General features: G+C 34.7%; 1 protein-coding gene across 3 annotated transcripts in view; it reads left to right on the top strand.

Moving 5' to 3' along the window:
- The window catches only part of IFT88 (intraflagellar transport 88), a 116,316-nt gene that overhangs the window by 41,484 nt on the left and 47,173 nt on the right, over positions 1 to 27,659 (top strand). For all 3 annotated transcript variants that reach the window (XM_020968797.2, XM_020968796.2, XM_078147083.1), the window contains 7 exons: positions 3,102 to 3,188; positions 10,388 to 10,574; positions 16,526 to 16,634; positions 18,112 to 18,262; positions 18,836 to 18,951; positions 21,958 to 22,010; positions 27,267 to 27,332. In XM_020968797.2, coding sequence (XP_020824456.1) covers positions 3,102 to 3,188; positions 10,388 to 10,574; positions 16,526 to 16,634; positions 18,112 to 18,262; positions 18,836 to 18,951; positions 21,958 to 22,010; positions 27,267 to 27,332 — 769 coding nt within the window. The remainder of the gene's footprint in view (positions 1 to 3,101; positions 3,189 to 10,387; positions 10,575 to 16,525; positions 16,635 to 18,111; positions 18,263 to 18,835; positions 18,952 to 21,957; positions 22,011 to 27,266; positions 27,333 to 27,659) is intronic.

Here is a 27,659-nt window from a genome sequence, read left to right as displayed (position 1 = left end):
TCCCCCTTGAGAGAAGTATTATAGAAAGAAAGGTTTTTGAGTTCCAAGTCTTCAGAAATTAAATTTGTCTAAAGATAGTCCCTTGATTTAATTCATGTATTTTGTTTTGAAGAAAACCAGTTTCATAATTGGAAAATGGAAGTAATTGGAAGTGGGAATCATGCGTAGCGGTTTGTTTATACTAACTGTAATTTACTAGAACTTGATAAATTTACTGTATATTTTCTTAAGACAGATAAATCTGGGAGTTAATTTTTAATAGCTTATTTATACTAACAGAATTTTTTAGCTTTATTTTAAATTACTCATCTATTCTAAGAGGAAAAGAACTTTGTGTCTAAAAAACACATACAATGCAAATATTTTATAATTGCTTTTAATAAGAAAATTTATTGGAAATACATTTATAAAATATAAATATATTTATAGTATACTCTACATGTTATATTTATAAGATCATATAAAATGTTTATAAAATAAAATTTGTATATTTATAAAAATATATTTAGTTTTTCATTTTTCTTTTTTACATTTTTTGCTAATATGCTTATTTAGTATTGGCATTTTGTTAATATTTTAAATTCTACTCTGAAAATAACTTTAATAGAATCAGTTGTTTATTTTAACATACTTGTATTTCATTGAATCTTTGTTCTCATCTATATCTGTACTTCCTTTACATAATGCACATCACAACCCATCTAGACCCTATTGCTGCATAATTCTTTTGCGCATTGTTCCACAGATCCTCGATAGAGGATAAGCTGGAAACTTTCCCCTGGTTATTTTAACATTTCATGGATAACAATGCATCTCTTACGTACTTGCTTACATAGCTAGTGTACTTCCTTTGCCAGTCAAATGTATTCTTTTTTTTTCAAATATGTTCTTGATGTCTTCTACCCACTACTGTCATCCAAGTCACTGTGAATAGCATTTTACAGTCTACTTTTCATTTGCTAATCATCCTTCCAGGGCTGTTTGAGTCATGTGGAAATATGAGACTTATGAGATCCTACTGCTTTATAATTCACAACTAGGTAACATCACCAAGAGAATATTGATATTAAAAAGACTAGACTTTTATGGCAGTAAGCATCTTGGCATCATTAAAAGCACTCCACAGTTTTTCAAATGTTATCTAGACTGATCTCTTCTTCATATTGATTTCTGGGCCTGCTGCATGATTTGTAGCAGCTGATTTCAATGTACTTTGGACTAACTCGGATTGTATATCCAAACCACATTTTTTAACATAAAAATGCTTTAAAAATTTATATGTATGTTAAAAATATGTAGTTTAGTAAAATTATGCTTCGGTCTTTTTTTGTATCAACTCTATTTAGATGACAGCAATAACTTTTATGGATGAAGAGTTCTCATAGCCATTTTTCTGTGCAAAATTACAGAACATACTCTAGCTCCTTTTCCCTTTAATTATATATAAAGGTTTAATGACTAAGAAGCAGATCAGGACATCAGACCAGCTGGTATAAGGCAGCCTAATTAATTATTTAGAATCTGCAGTAAGGAATAAATTTGGATTAGAGAGCTAAGGATAACAAACTGACACCTTGGATTGACTGGTATACACAAAATATTCAAAGACCCAGAAAAAACCTCCAGGGCAGAGGCTAGATGTTCAGTGGAAGATTTATATAAAATCTTACACAGAATTTCATAGGATGAGAAGGATTGGGTGGGTGGCACTGGTAGAGCAAGTACCCACATTGATGATGTCATGAATTCATCAAAGCAGCAGAACCACACATTCTAGGATTTTCTAAATAAACCATCTACAAAAAAGCTACAATTTTGTTTCCTTTTTATTCACATAAAGGCTTCTTAGTGGTTAAGTATTTTGCCCACACTCATATCTAGTAACTTTCTGCAATAAAATTCTAAGCCAGATCTCTTAGATCAGAATCTCTAGCTCTTTCCATTCATTAAGCCATTGGGTAATCATCCAGCTTTGGTTTGAAGACCTTCAGTGATGGGGAACTCACTAGTTCTGAGGCATTTTTGGATAGCTCTACTTGTTAGGAAGTTGTTTTCTTTAAAAAGCCTAAATCTACTTCTTTTCACCTTCCACCAGTTGCTCCTAGATCTGTCCCCCGGGTCAAAGAGAACAATTCCAATCATTCTTCCACTTGATAGCCCCTCATAATTTGAATACAACTATCATGGACCTCCTAAGTCTTTTCTTCTTCAGACAGGCCCAATTTTAGATGAGCTGCTATGTCATACTGTGGAGTGCAGATTTGTGGTAAAAAAAGACCTGGGTTCAAATTCTGGCACTGTTCCTTAATACCTGTGAGGCCTCAGGCAAGTTGCTTACCTCTCAGGACTTAGTTCCTCATGTATAAACCAAGGCACTTGGACTATATGACTTCTAAGATTTCTTCCAGATCTAAATCTGTGAGCCATATGATTTATTCATTTATTCAGGCTAGAATGATGGGCTGAATTTAACAAAGTGAAATTTATTATGGGTAAGTGACAAGAAGAGAAGGGAGATAGCTAGACATCAACTTGATGATTCTAGATTACGGGTTGTATAGAAATCAGTAGTGTGTTGTGTCTGCCAAAAAAAGGTAACATAATCTTATGTTGAATTGTCTCATTGTGTTCTATGTTGGCCAGACTACACTTGGAGAGTTCTGCCAAGAAGGGAGGGAGATGCATTTTCTCCTCTCTTCTTTATGGCAAGTTTCATCATCATAATTACACAGCATTAAATGATTTCTTACTATGGTATTCTTTGACCTTAACAGTGTTATGGTCGTGTACATTGTTTTCCTTGCTCTGTTTACTTTGCCTCAGTTCATGTGAGTCTTCCCATACTTCTGTATTCATCATTTCCTATGGGGCAGTAACATTGTATTCCATTAATATGCCATCATTTAAATTTTTTAGACATTTTTTAATTTGAAACTTAAGTACCTAAAAAAATTTAGCATTCTGGAAAGGTCTTATGTACATATTTTAGTACTTATTGTTGATACTACAAATAAAAATTATCTGAGTATCGATTTTGTTTATTTTTAAAGAAATAGTTCTAGTATTATCTCATATATGATTTGTAAATGCTTCACTTCTAGGCTGTAGAAACTTTAAAAATGTTTGAAAAAAAAGACAGTCGAGTAAAAAGTGCAGCTGCAACCAACCTTTCATTCCTTTATTACTTGGTAAGTTTTTCTTTTATAATTAACTATAATTTGTCAAGGAAAACTACTAATACTATACCTTACTATACCTTGTGTTTTTATGTATAAATCTGTCAGAAACACAGTTTCACATTAATATCCAAGCTATTTCTGTCTTAGTTCCAAAACTGACCTAGTTCCTGTATGCCCTCCAACATGACTCTACCCCAAGATAATTTGAGGTAGCATTATGGGAATCTTGAATGAGGGAAAGGTTAAATTGTGTTAAAATATAGTTTGGAGTTAACATTCCACAAGAATTGTCACTACTCACTTCCTTCCTGGACTACTCTCTTTAAGTGTTCTAGAATAAAGAAGGGACCTTAATCATTTCTGGGAGGTGAAATCAATCCTTTTCTCAAAAGAGAAGTCCGTATTTCTGGGGAATCAGTAATTAGACTGTCCTTAGATGTGTAAAATGCTCAAATCACTTCTGGGTTGGGAAGGCTGTAACAAGTGATAACTCTTTGTAAGGCTTGAGTTTCCATTGTTAATCCATTCATCATAAAAGGCCTTTTTTGTCTTCTACCTGTTTCACCTTTAAACTGGGAAGGCTGATTTGTTTGTTTTTTTAAGACCAGAGAAATATTATTTCTTAATATTTTCAATTCTGCTAAAAATGAGGAGTTTTTTTTAGTGTATTTCCACAGATTGATCATGCAGTATTTTTTATTTTGCTAAACTCATACCTTTGTGTACAAGAATTGTGAGAATGCTTCTACAAAGAATTGGAAAAGATATAAGTGAATTGAGATTCAGGGAAGGTTCAGGTTAATTATATGTGAACAGAAATGCTTTAGTATATATAGATCATCATACATAACAAAACTTTTATTGACTATGTTTAAGGTACTGTGTAAGATGCTAGGAATACAGAGAAGAATATAATTCACATTTGAAGGAGGTGATAGTCTGGTTTGGGAGCTAGAATATGTTTATAAAAAGAATATGTTTATAATTCAAGGTAACATAAGTACCAAATGAGGGTAAGATGGTAATTGATACCGTAGTTAAGAGGAAGGTGAATTATCTCACATAAAATAGGCAAGAAAATTACAGTGGAGGGGAAGAGGTGTGAGGGGAGAGGGAATGAGTGAACCTTACTCTCATCAGATTTGACTTAAGGAGGAAATAACATACACAATCAGTTGAGTATGGAAATCTACCTTACCCTACAGGAAAGTAGTGAAGGAGAGGATAAGAGAAGGGGTGGTGATATTAGGGAGGGCGGACTAGGGGAGGGGATAGTCAGAAGCAAACACACCATCATGGGATGGGGGGGAGGGGAGAGATGGGGAGAAAATTTGGAACTCAAAATCTTGTAGAAGTGGATCTTGAAAACTAAAAATAAATAGATAAATTGGAAAAAAAAAGAAAAGGACTCTCCAGGAAAAAAAAAAAAAAGGAAAGTGAATTGGCTTCAGAGTCAGATTACCTGGGTTCAAATCTCACCTCTAACACTTAGCTATCTTTGTGGCCTTAGGCAAGTAGCATAACCTCTCTGAGTCTCTTCTCTCATTTGTAAAATGAATTGGTTAGACCACCAATGGGGCAGAGAACCGCTGGGTACTCAAGTACAACCCTTTGACTGAATCCAAACTTCACAGAACAAATCCCCTTAATAAAAGGCCAACCTCTGAGGTACCTTTATTCTGAAATCTATAGTTCTATGAAAAGTAGGATGCTATAGGCTGAGACAGTTAAGGAGGAGACTCGCAGAAAGAATTAGAATTGGCCTTCAGGGATAGGTAGGATTTAAATCATCTGAAGGGAACAAGGAGGGTAATCTAGACAGAGGAAGATAATATGAGCAAAAAGACAATAAAAGAACATATTTGGCATCTTCAGGGGACCGGGATTATATCATTTTGACTAGTGTTGAGGATTCCTGTAGGGGAATATGGGGGATTAGATTGGAGAATTAAAGCAGGACCCAGTCATCCAATTAACAAACATTTATTGAGCATTTTACTATGTATAGAATACTGAGGCAGGTGCTGGGGACAATATTTCTTAGATAAGACACCATTTCTACCTTCAAAGACTTTACAGTGTAGATAATAGAGGGCCTTGAATGTTAGGCTAAGAAGTTTTAATTCATTCTGCATATATGACCTCAAAATCAATGGAAAGTTTTAAGCAGAACAATGATGCAATAATAATAATAATAATAATAATAATAATAACTAACATTATATAGCACTTTTAGTTTTGCAAGGAGCTTTCCATATATTATCTCATTTGCATGTCAAAACAAGCACATAATAGAGATGATAATATTATCCCCATTTTACAACTAAGGAAACTGAGGCTAAGGAGACTGAGGAGGAATGGTAAGACTGGTAGGACAACCTATCTGAAAACTCAGTTGTCAATGAAAACCCAGAAAGGACTGAATAATAAAGAAGCGAGGTCAAGAAGGATGAGAACTTTAGAAAAGGCCATCAGATTTGGCTGCTGCTGCTGCTGCTGCTTATTCTTCATTCCATGATTCAGGTTGGTGATGTCAGAGGGCTGAGAAGTGGGTGAGAGGAGGGTAGGTGGAAGGAATACATAGATAGGGAGAGACTGAAGATGAAAAAGAGGAATGCTTGTGGGGACAGTTTGCTAGAGAAGGTGAGGAGGTGAGATCAAATGTACGTGAAGAGTAGTTGACCTTGTCAATGGGAAGGGTCTCCTCTTCATCAGAGGTTAGAATAAAGGAGGAAAGAATAAATAATGATATCAAAGAGTTTTTAAGTGCAATGGCAGGGAGAAGAGGAAGCTCTTGGTGAAGATCTCTATTTTTCCCACTGAAGTTTGAGGTGAAGTCTTCAGTTGAGAGGCAGGGGATTGTGTGAGAGGTTTGAGAAGATTTGGAACCACATCTGTGCTGAGTGGATTGGAGAATCAATTAAGGAGGACTAAAAATGATTTTCTTGCTTTTGTGAGGACCTGAGATTCAATGACATAAATGTGTAGTGTACCCAGTTAGCTCCTTCGAATGATTTCCTCTAGAACCAGAGGAAAAGGATAGTAGGAGTAATTGATATTTGGCAAAGTTAAGAGAGAGAAGTGAAGGATTCAAGAGCAGAGGACACTGGAGATTTGAACTGCCTAACTAAAAGATTTCTTGATCCAAGATGTCAGAGTAAGAGGATCACTGAGAGCCTTTGTTACACACTCCACAAAAAAAATAATAAAATAAACAACAAATGATAAATAATAAACAATTTTTAAAAATAGAAATGCCAGAGGGTAGAGAAATGGTTAAAAGCACCCATGAAAGCAACAGTGGAAGTTTTGAAACAAGCAATACAAAGTGCTGATAACATTCACAAATACTATAGAGCAGCTGAATCAGCTAAAATAGCAAAAATGAGATACCCAAAACAAAACCCTGTGAGTTATATCCATAGATATTCTCAAATAGTTAATACATTCAGAGACATTTAAAAAGAATCATCAATGCCAATATCAAAAGATCAAATAAAAAATCTTGAAGAAAGCTTAAGAATACATGTGTAAAAATTAAGTGAAAATTGAAAAATACAAAGGAATAAAAGGAAAAAGTTGAGAAAATTAACAATATGGTGAGTACAATATAAAGAAAAATAACTTCAAAAAATCTGTAATAGTAATGAATAGCACACTTACTGCAATGTTGCAAAGAATTACTGCTCTCCCTATCCCCCCAAAAAGACACTGAATTTTCCTAAGGTATTAGAAAACAGTGTTATCAGTCAAGCCATAGATATGGAGGACAAACCACAGTGAAGCAATTTCAGTAGTATTGACATCCTAGAGAACAGAGAAAAACCAAATAATCTGAACCTACCATTTCAAGAAAACATATTATGAAGAAGCAGTCAGCATCTCAACAAATTTTCTAAAAAGGACAGGGGAGAATAAAAGAAACTAAAATATAGCATTTATGAAAATTACATTGGATGAACCATGAACTTAACATTTGTCTACCTAGAAATAATAAACATGCTGTATGAAGATGGATATTTAAGAAGCAAATAGTTTTTTTTTAAGTTTACAGAGGGGACATTCATTTCAAACCATTTTTTGACCAAAACAGGCAGTCCTTCCATGCCTGAAAAATAAATATCTAAACCTACCAAGAGGAAATAGTTGCTAACAAAATGTGAGAACCTTTTAGAGCATTACATGAGCTAAATCACTAAAGAATTCAGAAGGGTATTTTAGATAAATAGAAAAGGGAGGGAAATCCCCAGTAGATAAAACATGAGCACAATATATACTGGCACTTATAGTAGTATTAATTTTTATAGTAAACTTTAGATCTTGCTTTTTAATCCAATAATATGCCACTTAATGGAAGCACATTTAATCCATAAAGATTTAACACATTTAATCCATAAAGATTTAAAGTGAAAAGCTTATTTAAAGTTTACTATGCTACTTCCAAGTCTGAAACAGGGAAATGACATAATCTAACCCATTATTAATTTTAATCTAACCCAACTAGCATAGGTTGTGTATGTATTGTTTTGATTGCACTTTACAGAGGAGAGAATGATTGGAGAGATGAAGCAATTTGTCCAAGGCCATAGGGTTTGAAATTAAGGGATAGGCTCTTTTAGCTGGAACAAAAACATTCTACACCTTAAAAGGAGCTGAGGCTCGAATTGCTCATCTGCAAAGACAATGGACTCACTTGGAAGACACAGCCTGAGTCACTCATCCACCCTCATCTGCAGTAAAGGGTCCAAGCTCTGAGTTAGACTCAGTTAGATTAAAGCCAGCAAGTATGAGAAGAGATAAGCAAAATATTATATGATGCTGTGCAGAGTTCTATGCAAAATGAGATTATATCTGTCTTAAATACACATAAATAATTCTACAGTAAAATTTGTGAAGGAAAAACCTTATAGCTTTCCAAGAAGAAATATGTTTTTTAAATACCATGAGATTTTTAATACTAGTACAAACACCAGCATGTTTTAATATTAGCCCTTGATAAATCCAACAAAAGGATAGCTAAGAAATAAATTGAAGTACTAAATAGGCATAATAAAGAATTAAATGGAACAAGCAAAGAACATACCACTTTTTCTAGTGTTCATTGAATTTACACAGATTCATATTCTGGGCTACCAAGAAGCCATAGGCACAGACGTGGATGATCAGAGATTCTGTACAGTTCATTTATAAAACATTGTACTATGAAATTAGTAATAAATAATGATGAAATAAATAAAACGTACCAGGTAAGAACAATAGTTGTTTTTCGTCTGTACTTGTGATTGTATCAATTTGAGAAACTCTCTCTTTGGAAGCTCCTTCTACCAGTGTCATTCAGTGGCTGGTCTGTAATTTACAGTCTTAGGGAATTGCCTGGACTCTCCAATATATGTCAAAAGTAATACTTGAACCTACATCTTCCTGACTTCACATGCCCACAGATGCCTATTGGGCTTTTCCAGCTAGCTGTTTCAGAGGCATCTGAAGCTCAACATGCTCAAAATAATTTCTTTTCCCAGTCTCCTCTTACTAACTTCCTCTTCCCTTCTGTTGAGGACACTATCTCTCAATCTCTATATCTAATCAGTAACTTATTATACTTGCACTTATTACACTTATACTTATAAAAGACCTCTTAGATAGGTCTCCTTCTCTCTACTTACCCAGAAACTACTCTACATCAGTCCCTCATTGTCACTCAGCTATTATAATAGCCTTCTACTTGATCTTCCTGACCCAATCTATCCATCACAGTAAAAAACAAAATAATTCTCCTAGTCCATGGATCTAACTATGTCATCCCTCCATTCAAACACCTTCAGTACCTCCCTATTCCCTCTTGGATAAAATATAACTTCCTTAGTCTGACCTGTAATCTGTCAACATCCTACTTTTCCAGCCTAATTTTACATTTACTCCCACTCATACACTCTGCATTCTATCCCAACAGAACCCCTAACTTGATGCCTCTATAATCCCTAACCTTTTGCCTCTGCATTTGCAAAAACTCTCCTCTAGTTTTTTTCCTGGTATGTGTTCCCCTTCAAATTCAAAGTGCTCTTCTTCCTCAAGTATTCCTATAGCACTTTAGACCCTTTATTTTCTCCCTCATCACTCTCTACCTTATATTATACTTGCCTGTAAACATGTCCCACAGCTTTCCTTTCCTAGGAGGATGTAGGTTCCTTGAAGAAAGGGACTTTTGTTTTTCTTTTTCATGTCCTTATTGCCTGTACATAGTAGGTGGGTCTTTAACAAATATTTTTTATTGAATTAACAGTTAAAATCTGATTTTTATAGAAACAAGGAATTTTAATATTTTGAAGGGGAAATGGGCATGAAAGAAATTTATGGTGGTGATATGAAGAATGGAATGAAGCAAAGATAGACTGTGTGTTGGCCACATAAATGATTCTTAGGCCTCGGGCAAAGGATTTGGCAAGGGGGGATAGTGAGGTAGAGAATATACCTGCTTATCAGAGTGAGAAGAACTGGTATAATTTGTTTACCAACTTGATCTGGAGAATGCCAGGATGGTGAAATAATAAATGGCTAGAAATTTTAACAATAGGAAAGAAGTCATCTACATATAAATTATGTTATACCTAAAACCATGAAAGCCTCAGTAAGCTGTTTCCAAGGAAAGAGTTTTTTAATATTTAGCATTTTGTAATATTTTAAATATTGGTAAAAATGGATTCTAATTTAGGCTGTAGATTGATATCTTTGAAAAATAGTTATTAAGAATAATAAATGTAAATAGGTCATCATGGTTATAGGTATCATTATATCTGAAAAGGATAAATAGCTTTTTGTGAAAATTAACATTATAGGGGCAGCTAGGTGACACAGTGCCCTGGAGTCAGGAGGACCTGAGTTCAAATCTGGCCTCAGACACACAACACTCACTAGCTGTGTGATTCTGGGCAAGTTGCTTGACCCCAGTTGCCTCACCCAAAAAAAAATTTTTTTATAAAAAAAAAGAAAGAAAACTATAATTATGTATGATTGTACATGTATAGCCTCTATCAGATTGCATGCCATCTTGGGGAGGGGTGAAGAGAGGGAGGGAGAAGAAAATTTGGAACTCAAAATCTTGTAAAAGTGAATGTTGAAAACTATGTTTACATGTAATTGGAAAAAATAAAATACTATTAAGTGAGGAAAAAAAGAAAATTAAAATTATGTACTCTTTATATTTTATTTAGGAGAATGAATTTACCCAAGCTAATAGCTATGCAGACTTAGCTGTGAACTCTGATAGATACAATCCATCGGCTCTCACTAATAAGGGAAATACTGTTTTTGCAAATGGAGATTATGAGAAAGCAGCAGAATTTTATAAAGAAGCTTTGAGAAATGACTCTTCTTGTACTGAAGCACTTTACAATATTGGTAAGTGTAACAAGTTGAAAACTCTATTAATCAAACTATCTGGATAAGGTAGACTGGGTAAGTAGTGGTGTCAAACTCAAATAGAAATCAATCTCCGCAGACTACTTATTGACTTAAAAATCATAAATTTATATCATCTGGTGTTGCACTACGTTTTGTATTTATTTTGTTGAATATTTTCCAATTTTATTTTAATGTGGTTGGGATGCATCTGGGTGGCCTGGGGTTTAACACTTCTTGGTTACAGAGGGAACCACAGAGGCAGCTATAGCCTTCTGTGATGAAGCACTCAATGAGTCTGAGAATTAGAATTACTTTACTAAGAAAAAGGGCCCTGTTGTTGCCTAGAATTCAGGACTAAAATTGATGGTTGCATCTGAAATACAATGTGAACACAAGGGAGAATTCAGCATAAGTTTATCTACATCCTGATTCCAAGAGTGACATTTTATTTATTTATCATTTTAAGGTGTTTTTTTAATTTGTTTTAGGCTAACAGACACCAAGTAAAATAAATATCTCTGTGTACAAAGTAGAAAGGAAAAAGAGAATTGCTATTAAACTACTAATCTCTTTTACATAGAGCTTGCTTTTCCTTATAAGTATATAATAAATTTGACAGATAATTTTCTAAGCTGTCTTGATTGTATTTTCTTTTAGTCTTTCTTCCAATCTTTTGTGCATTTTTTTAAAAATGCCTTAATGCCTCTTTTCTTTCTTTGTCTCTTTTAAAGGAAGCAACCCTATTGCTACCAGGTTCTCTTTCTTGTCCACCTACAATGGAAAAAACTACCCTTATAACAAAAATGCATGGTCAAGCAAAACAAATTCCCACACTGGCCATGTCTGAAAATGTACGTTTCATTCTGTGCCTCAAATCCATTACCTGTGTCAGGAAGTAGATAGCATGCTTCTTCATCAGTCCTTGAATTACAGTTAGTCGTTGCATTGATCAGAGGTCTTAAATCTTTCAAAGTTGTTTTTCTTTACAACATTGTTGTTATCGTATAAATTATTTTCCTGGTTTTACTCACATCACTCTGCATCAGTTCATACAAGCCTTTCTGGATTTCTCTGAAATTGTCCCTTTCATGATTTCTTATGGCATAATAATATTCTATTATATTCATATGCCATAATTCGTTCTATCCTTTCCCAGTTGAGGGGCATCCCCTTAGTTTTTATCTCTTTGCTGTTAGAAAGGGCTGCTGTACGTATTTTTTATTCCTCTTTCTTTAATCTCTCTCTGGCATAGGCCTAGTAGTGGCATTGCAAGGTCAAAGAATATGCATAATTTAGTAAGTTTGGGGGCAAAGTTCCAAGTTGCTTTCCAGAATAGCTGGGCCAGTTCACTACTCCATCAATGGTTCATTCAAATGGTTCAACATCAGAAAGTGATATGATTTTGTCAGCGTAATAATATTGAAGAAGAAGCATTACCATCTGCATTCCTGTTGCACCCTAAGGACCATGGATCTTTCCATCTGACTTCCAGTTTGAAACCTTCATGTTGTCTCCCTGTTAGAATGTGAGTTCCTTAAGAGCAGAGCCTGTCTTTTCTATTTCAATCCCCCATACTTAGCACAGTCATTACTATATTTAGCATATAGTTAGTGCACAGATCCTCCATTAATTGTGATTTTTCATTTTTGTCATCTTTGCCAGTTCATTGTGTTAGGTAGAACCTCAGAGTTGTTTTAATTTGCATTTTTCAGATTATTAGTGATTTGGAACATTTTTTTAATATGTCTATAGGAGCTTTAGATTTTTTCCCCTGACAACGACCTTTTCATATCCTTTGACCGTTTATGTACTGGGAATGGCTTTTATTAATAGATTTAAATCAGTTCCTGAAACGTCTTGGTTGTGAAATCTTTATCAGAAATTTACTATAAAGATTTTTTCTCAGTTAACTTTTTTCCCTTTCAATTTTAACTGCATTAGTTTCATTTGTACAAAAACTTTTAAATTTTATGCAATTACAGTTGCCCATTTTATCTTCTGTAATCTTTTTTTCCCCTTGTTTGGTTATGAACTCTTCGCCTATCCATAGTTGCAAAAGGTATTTCCTTCCTTGTTCTCCTAATTTGTTTATGATGTAACCTTGTATATTTAAGTCATGTTTTCCATTTGGAGCTTATCTTGAGATATAGTATTACATGTTGATCTAAACTTAACTTTTGCCAGATTGCTTTATAGTTTCTCCAACAGTTTTTTGTGGAATGGTGAATCCTTACCCCAGTTATATAGGGTATTTAGATTTTATCAAATGCTATGCTACTATGTTTGCCTCTACATGTTGTATACTTAATCTGTTCCATTGATTGACCTCTTTAGTTTTTAACCAGTATCAAGTAGTTTTTCAGAATTATAATGGCTATTTTGTGATACAGTTTCAAATCTGACATAGCGAGGTGGTATTCCACACTCACTTCCCTCTTTTATTATTTTCTTTGAGATTCTCAACTTTTCATTCCTCTAAATAAATTTTTAAAATTACTTTTTTCTGGTGCTAATACCGTAATCCTTTGGTAGTTTGGTTGGTGTGACACTGAATAAGTAAATTAATTTAGGTAGTATTATCATTTTTATTATATTGGAATGGCCTGCCCATGAGAAATTAATATTTCTCCAATTATTTTGGTCTATTTTTTTCTATGAAACCTTTTTTGTGTCATGGACCCTTTGGACAATCTGCTGAAAACTATGGACCTCTTATCAGAATAATAATAATTTTAAATTAATAAAGTAATATTCATAGATTTACAAATGAAACCAATTTTATCGAAATACAGTTCTCAAAATATTTTTTTAAGTTCACAGACCTCAGGTTAAGAACCCCTGATATAAAGAGTGTTTTGTAGTTTCAGTCCTATATCGAGTGTGTTTTGGTAGGTAGGCTACCAAATATACATTCTGTAGTGATCTTGAATGGAATTTCTCTTTCTCTTCCTACTGGGTTTTGTTGGTAATAAAAAGAAATGTTGATGACTTTATGTAGGTTTATTTTATATTCCACAACTTTGCTGAAGTTAATATTTCAACTAATTTCTAGTTGGCTTTTGAGGGTACTTCAGGGAGACTGTCATATTATCTGAAAAAATAAATGTTAGTTTTGTTTCCACTTTGCCTAAGTTTATTGTCTCAACTTGTTTTTCCTGTCTTATTACTAGACCTAGCATTTTCAGAATTACATTACACATGTATCAGATAGTAGTGGTGGTAATAGACATCATTCCTTTACCCTTGATCTTATTGGAAAGGTCCCTAGAGAATGCTCCATTACATGTACATGTATTGTTGACTCTAGACTTTAGGTAGATACCATATAAAGGAAGGGACCATGTAGTCCTATACTATTTTCTGTTTTTAATATGAATAGGTGTTGAATTTTATCAAAAGCCTTTTTAGCATTGATTTATGCATTGTGATTTTTTTTTTATTATTTTCGTTATTTATACAGTCTGTTATGTTTATAATTCTCCTAACATAGACCCAACCCTATATCCCTGACATAAATCCTACCTGGTCAGAATGTATGTACTAAATTTTTTTTAATATATTGCATAGCCTCTTTGCTAATATTTCATTTATTATTTTTCATCAACACCATCAGTTTTTCACCAACATTCATTAGGGATATTGGTCTATTTTTTTTTTCTTATTTTGCTTTATGTTTCCCTGGTTTGGGTATCAAACTATATCTGCATCACAGAAGGAGTTTGCTGAGATTTTCCATTTTCTTTTTTGTAAACAGTTTAACATTGGAATTAATTATCCTTTGAATGTTTGATAGAATTCATTGTAAATCCATCCAGTTGTGGGCTTTGTTTCTCTTTTAGTATATTTATAGCTTGTTCAATTTCATTTTCTGATTTAGGGTTCTCTAAATAATCTATTTCTTCTGTTAATCAAGGTACTTTATATTGTTGTAGATATTCATCTATTTCATCTAAGGCAGGTGTCAGCAAACTTTGGCTCGAGCATCAGATCTGGCCCTCTGCCTGTGAGCGAAGATACAATAAGTCTTTATTTAAAAATATAAAAATTATTCTTTTATTATTATTATTTGTCTCCTTAATAGTACTTTTTCAATTACACGTAAAGACAGTTTTCAACATGCATTTTTGTAGAATTTTGAGTTCCAAATTTTTCTCCCTTCCTCCCCCTTCCCCAAGAAATCAAGCAGTCTAATATGGGTTATACATTTACATTCATGTTAATCATATTTCCACATTAGTCATGTTGTGAAAGAAGAATCAGAACAAAAGGGAAAAACCATAAGAAAGAAAAAGAAAAAACAAAAAAAAGGGAAAATAGTATGCTTCAATCTACATTCAGACTACATAGTTCTTTCTCTACATGTGGTTAGCATTTTCCATCACAAGTCTTTTGTAATTGTCTTGGATCATTGTATTGCTGAGAAGGGCTAACTCTGTTGTAGTTAGTCATCACACAATGTTGCTGTTTCTGTGTACAATGTTCTCCTGAATCAAAGGGTAGATGTACATATGCATACATAGTTTGGTTGCCTTTTGGCAACTTAGACTGTGAGGAGTCGTGGAAATTTATATTCATTGCTAGATGCAAGAGGGAGTCTCTGGAGTTTATGGAGCAGAGAAGTGGCGTGATTAGATCCACATTTTAGGAAGATCATTTTAGCAGCTATGTTGTTGACAATAGATTGGAGAGAGGAGAAACTTGAGTCAGAGAGACCATTTTGGAGGCTCAATGATTTCTTGAAGGTGACATGGTAAGTTAATAGGTTCCTTAGGCTTGGGGTATTTCTAGTTATTATTGTTAGACATTGCCATACTGTGATTTCATATCTCGTTTCTCGAGGAGTTCATTCAGTGTCAGCCTAAAGTCTTCCTAGACATTAGGCAATAAGATCACCAGTAGTTATGTCCTAGACAATCTATCAGCATTGAAATGGTTTTCATTACATTTTAGCTCAGCTTTGATGAACTTGTGCAGAAATTCGATAAGAGGCTACTCACCTAGCTTTTGCATCATCAGCTCAAGGGGAAAACTGAAATAGAATAAGCAAAAGAACTCTTTTATAAGTGTTTTAATGGGTATTTAGAATATACAATTTTAATATAGGGTAGGTGTGGAACTCCTGGTAAACAGTATTATGGATATTTCAATCTGGAATACAACCATTCAGAATGATGTAACTGAACAAAAGGATGGGGATGATGACAAAAAACAATTTTCAGTTTGTTCAGGGAGAAAGAAACCATCATGTGTCTGTCTTGTCAGCTGTACCTCATACAGAAATAGTAATCACCATTAGTAATGCTAAATAGGAATATTGAATGTATATATGTGTACATTGTTCTCCTGAATCAAAGGGTAGACATACATATGCATACATAGTTTGGTTGCCTTTTGGCAACTTAGGCTGTGAGGAGTCATGGAAGTTTATATTCATTGCTAGATGCAAGAGGGAGTCTCTGGAGTTTATTGAGCAGAGGAGTGGCATGATTAGATCCACATTTTAGGAAGATCATTTTAGCAGTTATGTTTTCAGTCACATCCGACTATTTGTAACCACTTTTGGGGTTTTCTTGGCAAAGATACTGGAGTAGTTTGCCATTTCCTTCTCCAGCTCATTTTACAGATGAGGAAACTGAGGCAAATAGGGTTAAGTGATTTGTCCAGGGTCACACAGCTAGTCAGTGTATAAGGCTGGATTTGAACTCAGGAAGATAAGTGTTCCTGACTCCAGGCCCCAAAACTATATCTACTGCACCATCTAGGTTGCACTACTCCTTACACACACACACACACACACACATATACACACACACACACACACGTATGTGTGTGTATACGTGTGTATATGTATGTATGTGTTTGAAAGTTGTCTGTATTGTAATTTGTAGGTTTTAAACAAGCTAATTACTATTGACATTACTTCATTTCATGCTTTTTTTTATTTTTAGGTTTAACATATAAGAAGCTAAACCGCCTAGATGAGGCTTTGGATTGTTTCCTGAAACTTCATGCAATCCTACGGAACAGTGCCCAAGTTCTTTACCAAATCGCAAATGTGTATCTTATGTAAGAAAATTAAGGGAGATGCTTAATTCAAATGGTGTTAGCTTAACTGAGTTGATGCTATGATGAAGTAAGTGGTAGTTATAATGTACAAGGTATTCATAATTTTTAAGACAGGTTTAAAAATAGTAGGGCAGGTACTATTTGAGATCTAACCAGTTCCCTAGAAGTAAATAAGACATTTTGGGAAACCCCAGTTACTCTTCATGGTCTCTGAGATATTATTTAATAACTGAAGTAATAACTATTTAGTGCTATATAAATGCTAGCTATTGCTATAATTATTATCATAAAGATTGAGTTTGGGCAGTGTATTTTAAACTGTTATGATAACTAATTAAAATATTCCCTGGTAGCTAAATATTAAAGCTTCTCTTTAATTTTTTTCTCAAAAGATGAGGACATATGGAACATCTTGAGAATTAATTTATTCATTATTTCATGAAATATTTATTGAATATCAGCTATGTGCAATGCACTATACTATGCTAATCACCCTGACAGAGACAAACCAAATCATTATAGTCCCTGTTCTCATGTGAATTTTGTCTATAACCCTTAGCTTTCTTAAGAATTTTCTTCCCGTGGTTGGGAAAAACATCATTTGATCTTAATCCTTTTAAGCGCTTTGGAATACATTTAAATCTGCCTCCTTAATTAAAAAGGCAATAAATAATAATAAACTTATACAAGGTTACAGGATTCACATAAGTTTACATAAATGTATGGTGCCATAAATTTTGTGTAAATGTTCAGATATAAACATAGGACATAAACAAGTGCATACATAAGGTACCATTAAAAATGACCAGTCTTGCTACATTTTATGCTTGATTTTGTCCCAAAAAATCCATTTCAAATATATGATTCTTGTTTTCCCTTTTCCATAGCCTTTTCTATTGATTTTGTTTTCTTTTTTGTTCGTATTATTTGTACATCCTCAGTGGTCAATTCATAATCATTCTAATTACCTGTTAAGAAATTTAAGATACCATTTAGGATTTTTTAAAACTCTCCTCTCTCTTTCTAAATTTGGCATATAATGAAAAATCTGTGATCACTGGAAGTACAGGGCACCACTTTCTAATATTTTGGTTTTGTGTAGGCATGTATAAAAATGAAGTTCAAAAAGGAACATATATTAAGTGCCCATTAAGTGCCATGTCTTGTACTGTAATAGACACTGAGGAGATACAGAAGAATTAGAAGTGGTCTCTAACCACTTGAAGAGCTAAATGAGAAAAAAAACAGATGAGATTATCATAAGAATGCTCAATTTGCATGCTAAAGGATTTTGTTGATTGAAGGGGATTATTCAGGGAAAGGCTTTGTGAAGGGAGTTTAAATAACATACTACTACAGATTTTTAAAAATATTTTTTGTGAAATGTTGCTGTCATAGCATGTTCATGAATTGAATTTAGGTCTATGAATCACTAAGCATTTATTATCCTTAACTAAAGTTACTGAAGATATGAAATAATGGAAGATCCTAACCAGTCTATTGAGTGGTTGATGCAGTTGATCAGCGTGGTTCCAACGGATTCTCGTGCCTTATCTAAACTAGGAGAACTGTATGATAACGAAGGCGATAAATCCCAGGCTTTTCAGTATTACTATGAGGTGCGTGTACCATTTTTACTGGTCTTTAGACGTATTTTATAGAATTTATAGGAATAAAGTTATAAAGAAGGCATAACTCGTAAATTTGGAAATGTTTAAAGTACGTTTTAAAAATAAATTTTGGAAGAAGTTCTGTTTTCAGACAAATTTTAATGAGAAGGAAGTACAATTTATGAGATAAATTCATTTTTGTCTTGAAGCATGATTATAAGTTTCCCATCTTGTTTATCACTCACTATTCTTTTTATTCCATTAAAAGTAATATTTGGATTTGGGTTGTATGTTATTTTGTTCTTTTGAAACAGTACAACCCATTGCATTAAAATGATATATGTAATTGAAAATGTGACAGTTTCACTTCAGTTAACTCTTTTAAAAATTAGTTTTGCAATTCCCAAACTTGCAGAATATACTATATGAGTTAGTATATAAATACACTGCTTTCATTCATGTGTTACAGATTTCTTGCATCTGGAGAATTAGTAACTTAAATGAGTAAGATATTTGAGAACTAAAAGAAGTATGTTGTTTATCATCAAAATTATGCTCTTTTCACCTTTCGTATTTTGTCAGTCATATCGTTATTTCCCTTCTAACATCGAGGTCATTGAGTGGCTTGGAGCCTATTACATTGACACCCAGTTTTGTGAAAAAGCCATTAAATACTTTGAAAGAGCTGCTCTCATTCAGTAAGTTATGACTGTTATTTTACGTCTTGTGTTGAGATGTTTGCCCCCTTAAATAATATGTAGGAGACGTTATAAATTATGTGTCAGGTATTAGAACATTTATGGCTTTGGATAATATTTCCATTTTTTTCTCTATGTCTCATTTTACTTAGTTACCACAGTGGTGGGAAAAAATGTAAAATATTTGTTAATTAAAAACTTATATCTCATGATAGAACTTTCTAAAAGGATTATTAAACCAAAAGCCTTTCAGGATTTATCTTCCAGTTGTTTCCTTATTCACATCAATTAATCAACAAATATGTACCCAAGCGTTGTTATTTACCTTTTTTTGTATCCTCAGTGCTTAGCATAGTTCCTGACACATGGTAAGTGTTTAATAAATGCTTGATGAGTGACTGACTGACTGTGTAAGGTTCCAGCACTTCTAGGACTTAGTGGCAGTTCAGAAAAATGTATCAAATAGTATCTAAAGAAGTTGTTTATTTTAATGATTCACACTGTAGCAATCCCAGCTGGGATAGTTGTATTCTCTGTGGAATCTTGAGGTGTTCTATTCTCACAAGGCTACTTTGCTAACTTCAGGGAGGCCCGGTTCTCTCTTCTGTGAAGTGAGAGTTGAACTAGGTGTTCTTGAGTTCCCTTCCAGCCCCACATCTCGGCTTCCCTGATCCTTTTGGTGCTTCAGTAACTATAACCCTCTGAGATAGAATCACATCATGACACACACATCCCTATGCAGTGATATATAATAACAAGGTTTCAACTTATTCCCTTTAGCTCCCACTGTCATTAAAGTATATATAAATAGGAAAGATAAAAAACACATTAAGATTTCCATCTTTCTTTCTCCATCTTTTTTTTTGTTTCTTTTTTTATTCTTTCAAGGAGCACTTACAGAGTAGCACATATTTCTCTATCCTCCTTCTCTAGGACAGAAGTTGATGTGTACTTTGTGCATATATAGGTGTCCATATGGGCAGAAATACTAACATTACCCACTCTCTGTAGGATATGTCAGAATATTCCCTGTCTTCATATTTCCTTAAAGGGAGATTCTCAGGCCTTTGCCTGCTTGGGTAACATATGTGTCTAACAGCTATAGTCCACTGCATGTTAGCTGTGCTTTTTATGTTGTAGACGGCCTCTTAAATGATATTTAACTGATTTATTGGCCAGGTTTCATTTTTTTCTTAAGATAAAACCATCAGTTCAGTTGCCTTTAATTGACAGCATATTCTTGTCATGTCCTGCTACAGATATATGTAAATCAGTCAACAAGCAGAAATTATGTTTATGTAAATAGATCTACCTAACTTGTACCTGCTAACTCCTGACCCTGCATAACTACCTGGCTTCTTGTATCTCATTAGATCATAGATGTTTGTTCTGTTCTCACAAGACTACTTTACTAACTTCAGGGAATTAATGTGTTTCATCCTGTAGATGCAAAACCACACCCAAACTTACAAACTGCTCTGATTTCTATTTTTTGCAGGTTAAAGTGACTTGCCTAGGGTTGTGCAGCACTCTATCCACTCACTATACCACTCAAGCTCTTTGTCCTTCAGTTTCTTCATCTCCCATGACCTATTCCTTTATCCCACCTCAATAACATACAGGGATTATCACACTGTTGTTCTCATCATCACTCCGAAGTGTTCCACATGGTCAAGAATTCTGAAATTCCTCTATTCAGCCACAATCTCCTATCATTCTGTATCTTCTTATGCCTCAAACTAAATTTCTTCTTCATCCCTCTGCCTTTCAGTTGTCTCTTAGGCCATTACCCCTTCCCTAGCTTCACTTTCCTCCCTGACCAATCCTCACTCAATTTTTAAGCAATTCACAACTCTTTGTCTTGTACTCTTAAATCTCTTGCCCTTTTCCCCTCTCACCACTAATGCCTTGACCAATCCCCATACCTGGATGACATCCAACACCTGCTTGCTCCACGAATACTCTCATGGTGCTGAACTGTTTTGGGAGAAGTCATATGACCATGCTGACTGGGTCTACTTCAGACTTTTAAATCTAATTTCAACTGAGTCCTCACTGCAAGGAAGGCACTCTTTTTGCTATAATTAATTCTCTATTATATTCCCCATATTGGCAATTGTAGGATGTCTCTTCTTTCTTCAAACCTTCCATACCACCCCTAACCTGAGCCTCCCAGCAAAAGGTCTTTCTTCATCCTTTACTGAGAACATGGAGGCCAGCAGCCATGAGCTGCCTAGTCTACATCTTAAAACCCCTTGACATGACCTCCCGTTCTCCTTTTACTTCATTCTGTGATGAAGATATGGCTCTTCTCCTCAAAAAGGAAAAACCTTCTACTTGTACTCTTGATCCTGTCTCAGCTGGCGGGTTGCCTCTACAATCATCTTCCCTCTCTCTTTAATCTTCATTTCCCCATCAACCAGCTACAAATAGGCTTAGTTTTCCTGTATCCTTTTAAAAAACCACCTCACTTAACTCAAACAACATCTCAAGTTATTGCCCTTTATTTCTTCTCCCTTTCTCAACCAAAACTACTAGAAAATTTGGCCACTTTTTTTTTTCCTCACGCCTCACTTCTGTACAGGGACTGTTTCATGTTTATTTCTGAATCTCTAACATTTAGCACAGTGCCCAGCACATAACAAACACTTAATAAATGCTTGTTAATTGAATGATTAACTTTAAATGCCAGATTGAGGATTTTCTGTTTTATGCTAAAGGCAATCTGGAGCTTTGGAAAATACCATATAATAAATGGTTCATGGATAGACTTATCCATGGATTTCACAGATTTTTTTTTTCCCGCTTTTTGGTGAGGCAACAGGGGTTAAGTGGCTTGCCCAGGGTCACACAGCTAGTAAATGTCAAGTGTCTGAAGTTGGATTTGAACTCAGGTTCTCCTGACTCCAAGGCCAGAGCTCTATCCATTGCGCCACCTAGCTGCCCCTCACGGATTATTTTTAATTTGTTTTAATACCAGTCAGATGATGTTTTATTCTCTTACAGGCCTACTCAAGTGAAGTGGCAGCTAATGGTAGCTAGTTGCTATAGAAGAAGTGGTAAGTAGTCAAAAAAAAAAAGCCCTACCTTTGTTCATTTTAAAAATCAGAATACACTTTAAAAAATGTGTTTGATCTAATTTACACTTATTTTTGTGTAAGTTATGCATAAGTAGGGGAATATAAATACATAATGGTTCACATAAATAAAAACAGTTCACAAATTCCTATTAAACACAATTTTGAAGTACTACAGATCAATATAGATCAGTCAACATAATCATATGTTGTTGTAAATGACTCATTCATTTCAATTCAGTTAAGTTCAACAAAAGTTTATTAAGGGCCTGTTGTGTGCCAAGCACTGTGCTAAATGCTAGAGATATAAAAACAAAAATGAAACTGTCCCTGTCCTCAAGGAGCTTACATTCTCCTGGGAAGGTAAACGACATTTACACAGATACGTAATTAAAATATTTGTGCAATGTAATTATAAAATGATTTCTGGGATTGGAAGGAAAAAATCTCTAGGTGAATAGAAAGGATGTAAAGGTTCTATGTAGGAGGCGTCACTTAAACTGACCCTTGAAGAGAGTTAGGGATCCTAAGAGTTGTGGAGGTGAAGAGTAAAAGCAGTCCAGGTATAGATACAGACAAAGCCCTTCTCCCTCACTCTTTTAGAAATATGTAGAAAGTCTTTTAAAATTATCCTAATCTAATCTGATACCTTGGGACTAATCTGAAAGAGAAATTTTATCAGTCTTTAACTTCCAAAACAAGTTCTTATTCCCCTCTTCTTGCGGAGAGGATTACTAGGAAGTAATCCTCACTTTTGAAGCACAGTAATTGGGGTGATAACTTGACCAGAGTCAGGGTGATTGATCTACCTTGCCAGATTAGGATAATGATCAGACTAAAATATCCAGCAAAGCATCTGAAAAGCTTAGCACAGTGCTCGACACATTGTAGGCACTTAATAAATGTTGATTGATTGATTGATTGGAAAGGGGCTTCTTTGAGAGGTCAAAGAGAGATTGAATGGATTTTAAGAAGGTGATTCTCCAAAGGTATGCTGAGAGTTAAGTGACCGTTGTTGAATTTGATGAAACAGATTGGTCCCTGAACTCTTAAACAAGCTGTGGAACCTTGCTTAGTCTTGACTGTGAAGTATTCCTTGTTCAAGAATCTGTAAACTAGAATTTCAAAAATCGCTCGTGTTGCAGAGATGTCTGACAGCACAAAGAGACAATTTGGACATTTTTCACTGAGCTGAAAATTGCTTAGATTAGAATAATCATTCATTCATAAAAATTGGTTGTGGTATTCTTTTTTCATATTTTTAAATTAATTTATTTTTAGTTTTCAACATTTACTTAAGATTTTGAGTTTTAAATTTTCTCCCTCTCCCTTCCTCCCCCCTCCCCAAGATGGCATGTAATCTGATATAGGCTTTACATATACATTCATATTAAACATATTTTCACATTAGTCATGTTGTAAAGAAGAATTAGAACCAATGGGAAGAACCATGAGAAAGAAGAAACAAATCAAAATAACAACAACAACAAAAGAGCAAACAGTATGTTTCCATCTGCATTCAGACTCCTTAGTTCTTTCTCTGGATGTGGACAGCATTTTCCATCCTGAGTCTTTTGGAGTTGTCTTATATCCTTACATTGCTGAGAAGAGCTAAGTCCATCAAAGCAGTGTGTAGCTGTTACTGTGTACAATGTTCTCCGGTTCTGCTCACTTCACTCAGCATCAGTTCATATAAGTCCTTCCTGAAGTCCACCTGCTCATCATTTCTTATAGCACAATAGTATTTCATTACATTGATATACAACAACTTGTTCAACCATTCCCCAATTGATGGGCATCTCCTTAATTTCCAATTCTTTGCCACCACAAAAAGAGCTGCTATAATGTTTTTGTACATGTGGGATCCCTTTGGAATACAGACCTAGAAGTGGTATTGCTGGTTCCAAGGGTATGCACAGTTTTATAGCCCTTTGGGCATAATTCCAAATTGCTCTCCAGAATGGTTGGATCAGCTCAAAACTCTACCAGCAATGCATTAGTGTTCCAATTTTCCCACATCTTCTCCAACATTTATCATTTTCCTGTTTTGTCATGTTAGCCAAGCTGATAGGTGTGAGGTGGTACCTCAGAGTTGTTTTAATTTGCATTTCTCTAATCAATAGTTATTTAGAGCATTTTTTTCTTATAGCTTTAATTTCTTCATCTGAAAACTGCCTGTTCATATCCTTTGACCATTTATCAATTGGGGAATGACTTATATTCTTACAAATTTGACTCAGTTCTCTATGTATTGTAGAAATGAGGCCTTTATCAGAGACACTGACTATCTCTGTTTCCCAGCTTTCTGCTTCCCTTGTAATCTTAGTTGCACTGACTTTGTGGAAAAACTTTTCTATTTAATGTAATCAAAATCATCCATTTTGCATCTCATAATGTTCTCTATCTCTTGTTTGATCATAAATGCTTCCCTCCTCCATAAATCTGACAAGTAAACTATAACTTGCTCTCCTAGTTTGCTTATAGTGTTACCTTTTATATCTAAGTCGTGTATCCATATTGACTTTATCTTGGTATACAGGGTAAGGGTGATGGTCTGTGCCCAGTTTCTGCCACACTATTCTCCAGTTTTCCCAGCAGTTTTTGTTAAATAGTGAGTTCTTATCCCAGAAGCTGGAGTCTTTGGGTTCATCAGATAGTTGATTGCTATAGCTATTGACTGTTGTGTCTTGTGTACCTAACCTGTTCCACTGACCCACCAGGCTATTTCTTAGCCCATACCAAGTAGTTTTAATGTTTACTGCTTTGTGATATAATTTAAGATCTGGTACAGCTAGGCCACCTTCCCTTGCATTTCTTTTCATTGATTCCTTTGATATTCTGGACCTTTTGTTCTTCCAGATGAATTTTGTTATTATTTTTTCCTGGCTCTAAAAATAATTTTTGGTGGTTTGATTGGTATAGCACTGAATAAGTAAATTAATTTAGGTAGAATTGTCTGGTATTCTTATACCTACAGCACAGTATAGCACTGAATTTTTTCTTCAACACTGGCCTGTGCAAATATAGTTTGATAAATGCTAATTAACTGACAAATGCACAGTCATGAGACATAGAATGATGTGCTTGTGTAGTCATCCAACAAACACCTATTAAGCACCTATTATGTGCCAGGCACCGTGTTCAGTGCTGGGAATACAAAGAAAGTGGGGAGGGGGAGGAAGGGAAACTGGTTCCTGCTCTAAGAAGCTTGCAATCTAATGGAAGAGACAATGCATAGAGAGCTGTGTACAGACAATTGACATACAGGATAAAATGGAGCTAATCAGTAGGAGGAAGGCACTAGCCCAAAGAGGTTTGGGGGAAAGTTTCTTGAATATAGGATTTTAGCTGAGTCTTTAAGACAGCTAGTAAAGTCAGGAGGTATAGATGAGAAGGAAGGGAATTCTAGGTATGGGGACTATGTGGAAAAACTGAATTACTGTGGAGAAAAATTCTGTCAATTAAAATGTCTTAGAAAAGCTGGAAATATATAAGTTCACAGTTACTTTTTGTTACTTTTTGATAGTGTTGGACATTTGCTCTATTTGCTTTCTGGTTGCTCAACCCTGGCCTAGCCAAAAAGAAAAGAGAGAGAAAGAGAGTATGTGTACTTTTAGAAATCAAAGGCTACGAAAATACTAAAAACCTGTTGGTATGTAAGTTTTTCACGGTTGGCAATTCTTCACATAATCAACTTGGTGGAGTAAAAAAAGCCAGCCTGGGTTTCTGCAGACCTTAAGAGTTAGAGCTAGAAGAATATGCTAATTTCTATAAGCCCCGGAATGTGATAGAAATTGCTTATTAAGATTCATGATTGGCCTAATAATCCCTTGAGGGAGATGAAAGTGGATGAAAAAATATTTTTGCCCACACTGTCACCCAGTTGAAATATCAGTTAGTACATTAACACATAGACGTTGGAATAGTCTCTGAAGATGGACAAGGAGCAGGACCCAGAAGAGCAGCATGGGAAGGCTCTACATCAGAATATCAGACTCCTTCCTCAGAGTTGCCTGAACCAGATTAAAATCTAATTGGAAAATGTTTCAAAATACAAAAAATACAATCCAACATAGATAGTGTTAATTTGTGTCTTTCTAAGTCAATACACTTCCGCAGGAATCCATTTCTAGTTGAGTTTGACACCACTGATGTAGAGTGAGAGGACAAGGTCTCAAACTGACTCTGATGCTTCCTACCCTAGTGGCCTTGGGCATTTAACCTCCCTGGGCCTTAGTTTCCTTATCGATAAAAGGAGGAAGTTGTAGTAGAGGGCCTGCTAGGTCCTTTCCTACTTTAAATGTTGGATGCTGTGGCATAGGGATCCCATGCCTGGGAGAACAAGAACAGGGTCTCTTGTGCTTGGGATACTACAGTTGCAGAGTATTTTCATCAGTTCCAAGCTGCTTCCTAGCCAAGATGTAGATATACTCACAGTGCTACTGTATGGCTGCACATTTTAGAACATCACAGTCCATGAGGAATTAAACATGCAGAGAAGCACAGTGGATTGCCCTTTAAATTACTCTAGAATAATCATTACTCTGGACTTATTTATATGTAGTCATATATGCACTTGTTTCCTCCTCCTATAGAATGTAAGCTCCTTGAGGGTAAGAAATAATTTAATTTTTGTCCTTGTATCACCAGCACCTAACACAGTACTTAGCACATAACATGAGCTTAATAAATGTTTATTTATTGATTAATTGAAGTAGGCCACAGCATGTGTTGAAAGACAATGTGTTCTCAAGAAGTAGTATAGGATAGGTCATCTGGGAAATGTATGCTCTGAAAAGCAGATGGTCCAGTCACATGGGGTAGATGAACATCCCAAGCTCTTTACTGGTATCCCCAAATGTAAAAGAAGTCACATCGAGGAAGGCCTTCAACATCCTTAGTGGATCCTTTGTAGAGGATTATCCGCGGGAGGTCATGGAGAAGGATCTCCAGAATGAGAAGGCATGGATGGATCTCGATCTTCCATGGTGCAAGGAGTCCTCACATTCATGAGGATACCAAACCACCAAAATATTATATGATTACTATAGTTTAAATTTTTTTTTCAAAATTTGCTTGTGCAAAAATTTTTTTGCTCAAAATTAGCGTTTTGCTTGTGATAAATATGAAACCTTCATATCAGACTGTTAGAAGTTACAATATCTTGCATAGGAATTAAGATCATTCAAGACTGGCTCATGTCTGAAACCAAATACTTCTGTGTTTATTTATTTACAGGTAACTACCAAAAAGCTTTAGATACTTATAAGGAGATTCACAGAAAATTTCCAGAAAATGTTGAATGTAAGTGATACTATATATTGTAGCCTTCAAAATATAGGCTTCTATATTTTCACTTCTATTGCATATATACTGCATTTACTAAAATATGTACTAAATTATATACATATATATATACATACATACATACATACATACATACATACATACATACAAATCAAACATAGCAATTACATGTGTGAATACCATTTGGTTTATACCCAGACTTTAATTTGGAGTAGACATATATTTTATGGGAGCTTTTAGGGCTGAGAAAAATTTGCTACACAGATACACATTATTATGTAACTGAATAATATGTAGATTAAAATTTACTACTTAAGTTTCATA

This window comes from Phascolarctos cinereus, unplaced genomic scaffold, assembly GCF_003287225.1.
Source record: "Phascolarctos cinereus isolate Bilbo 61053 unplaced genomic scaffold, phaCin_HiC Scaffold_726;HRSCAF=1367, whole genome shotgun sequence".
NCBI classification, from domain to species: domain Eukaryota; kingdom Metazoa; phylum Chordata; class Mammalia; order Diprotodontia; family Phascolarctidae; genus Phascolarctos; species Phascolarctos cinereus.
Note: the sequence above shows the minus strand (reverse complement) of the source record. Positions and strands in the feature narration are given on the sequence as shown.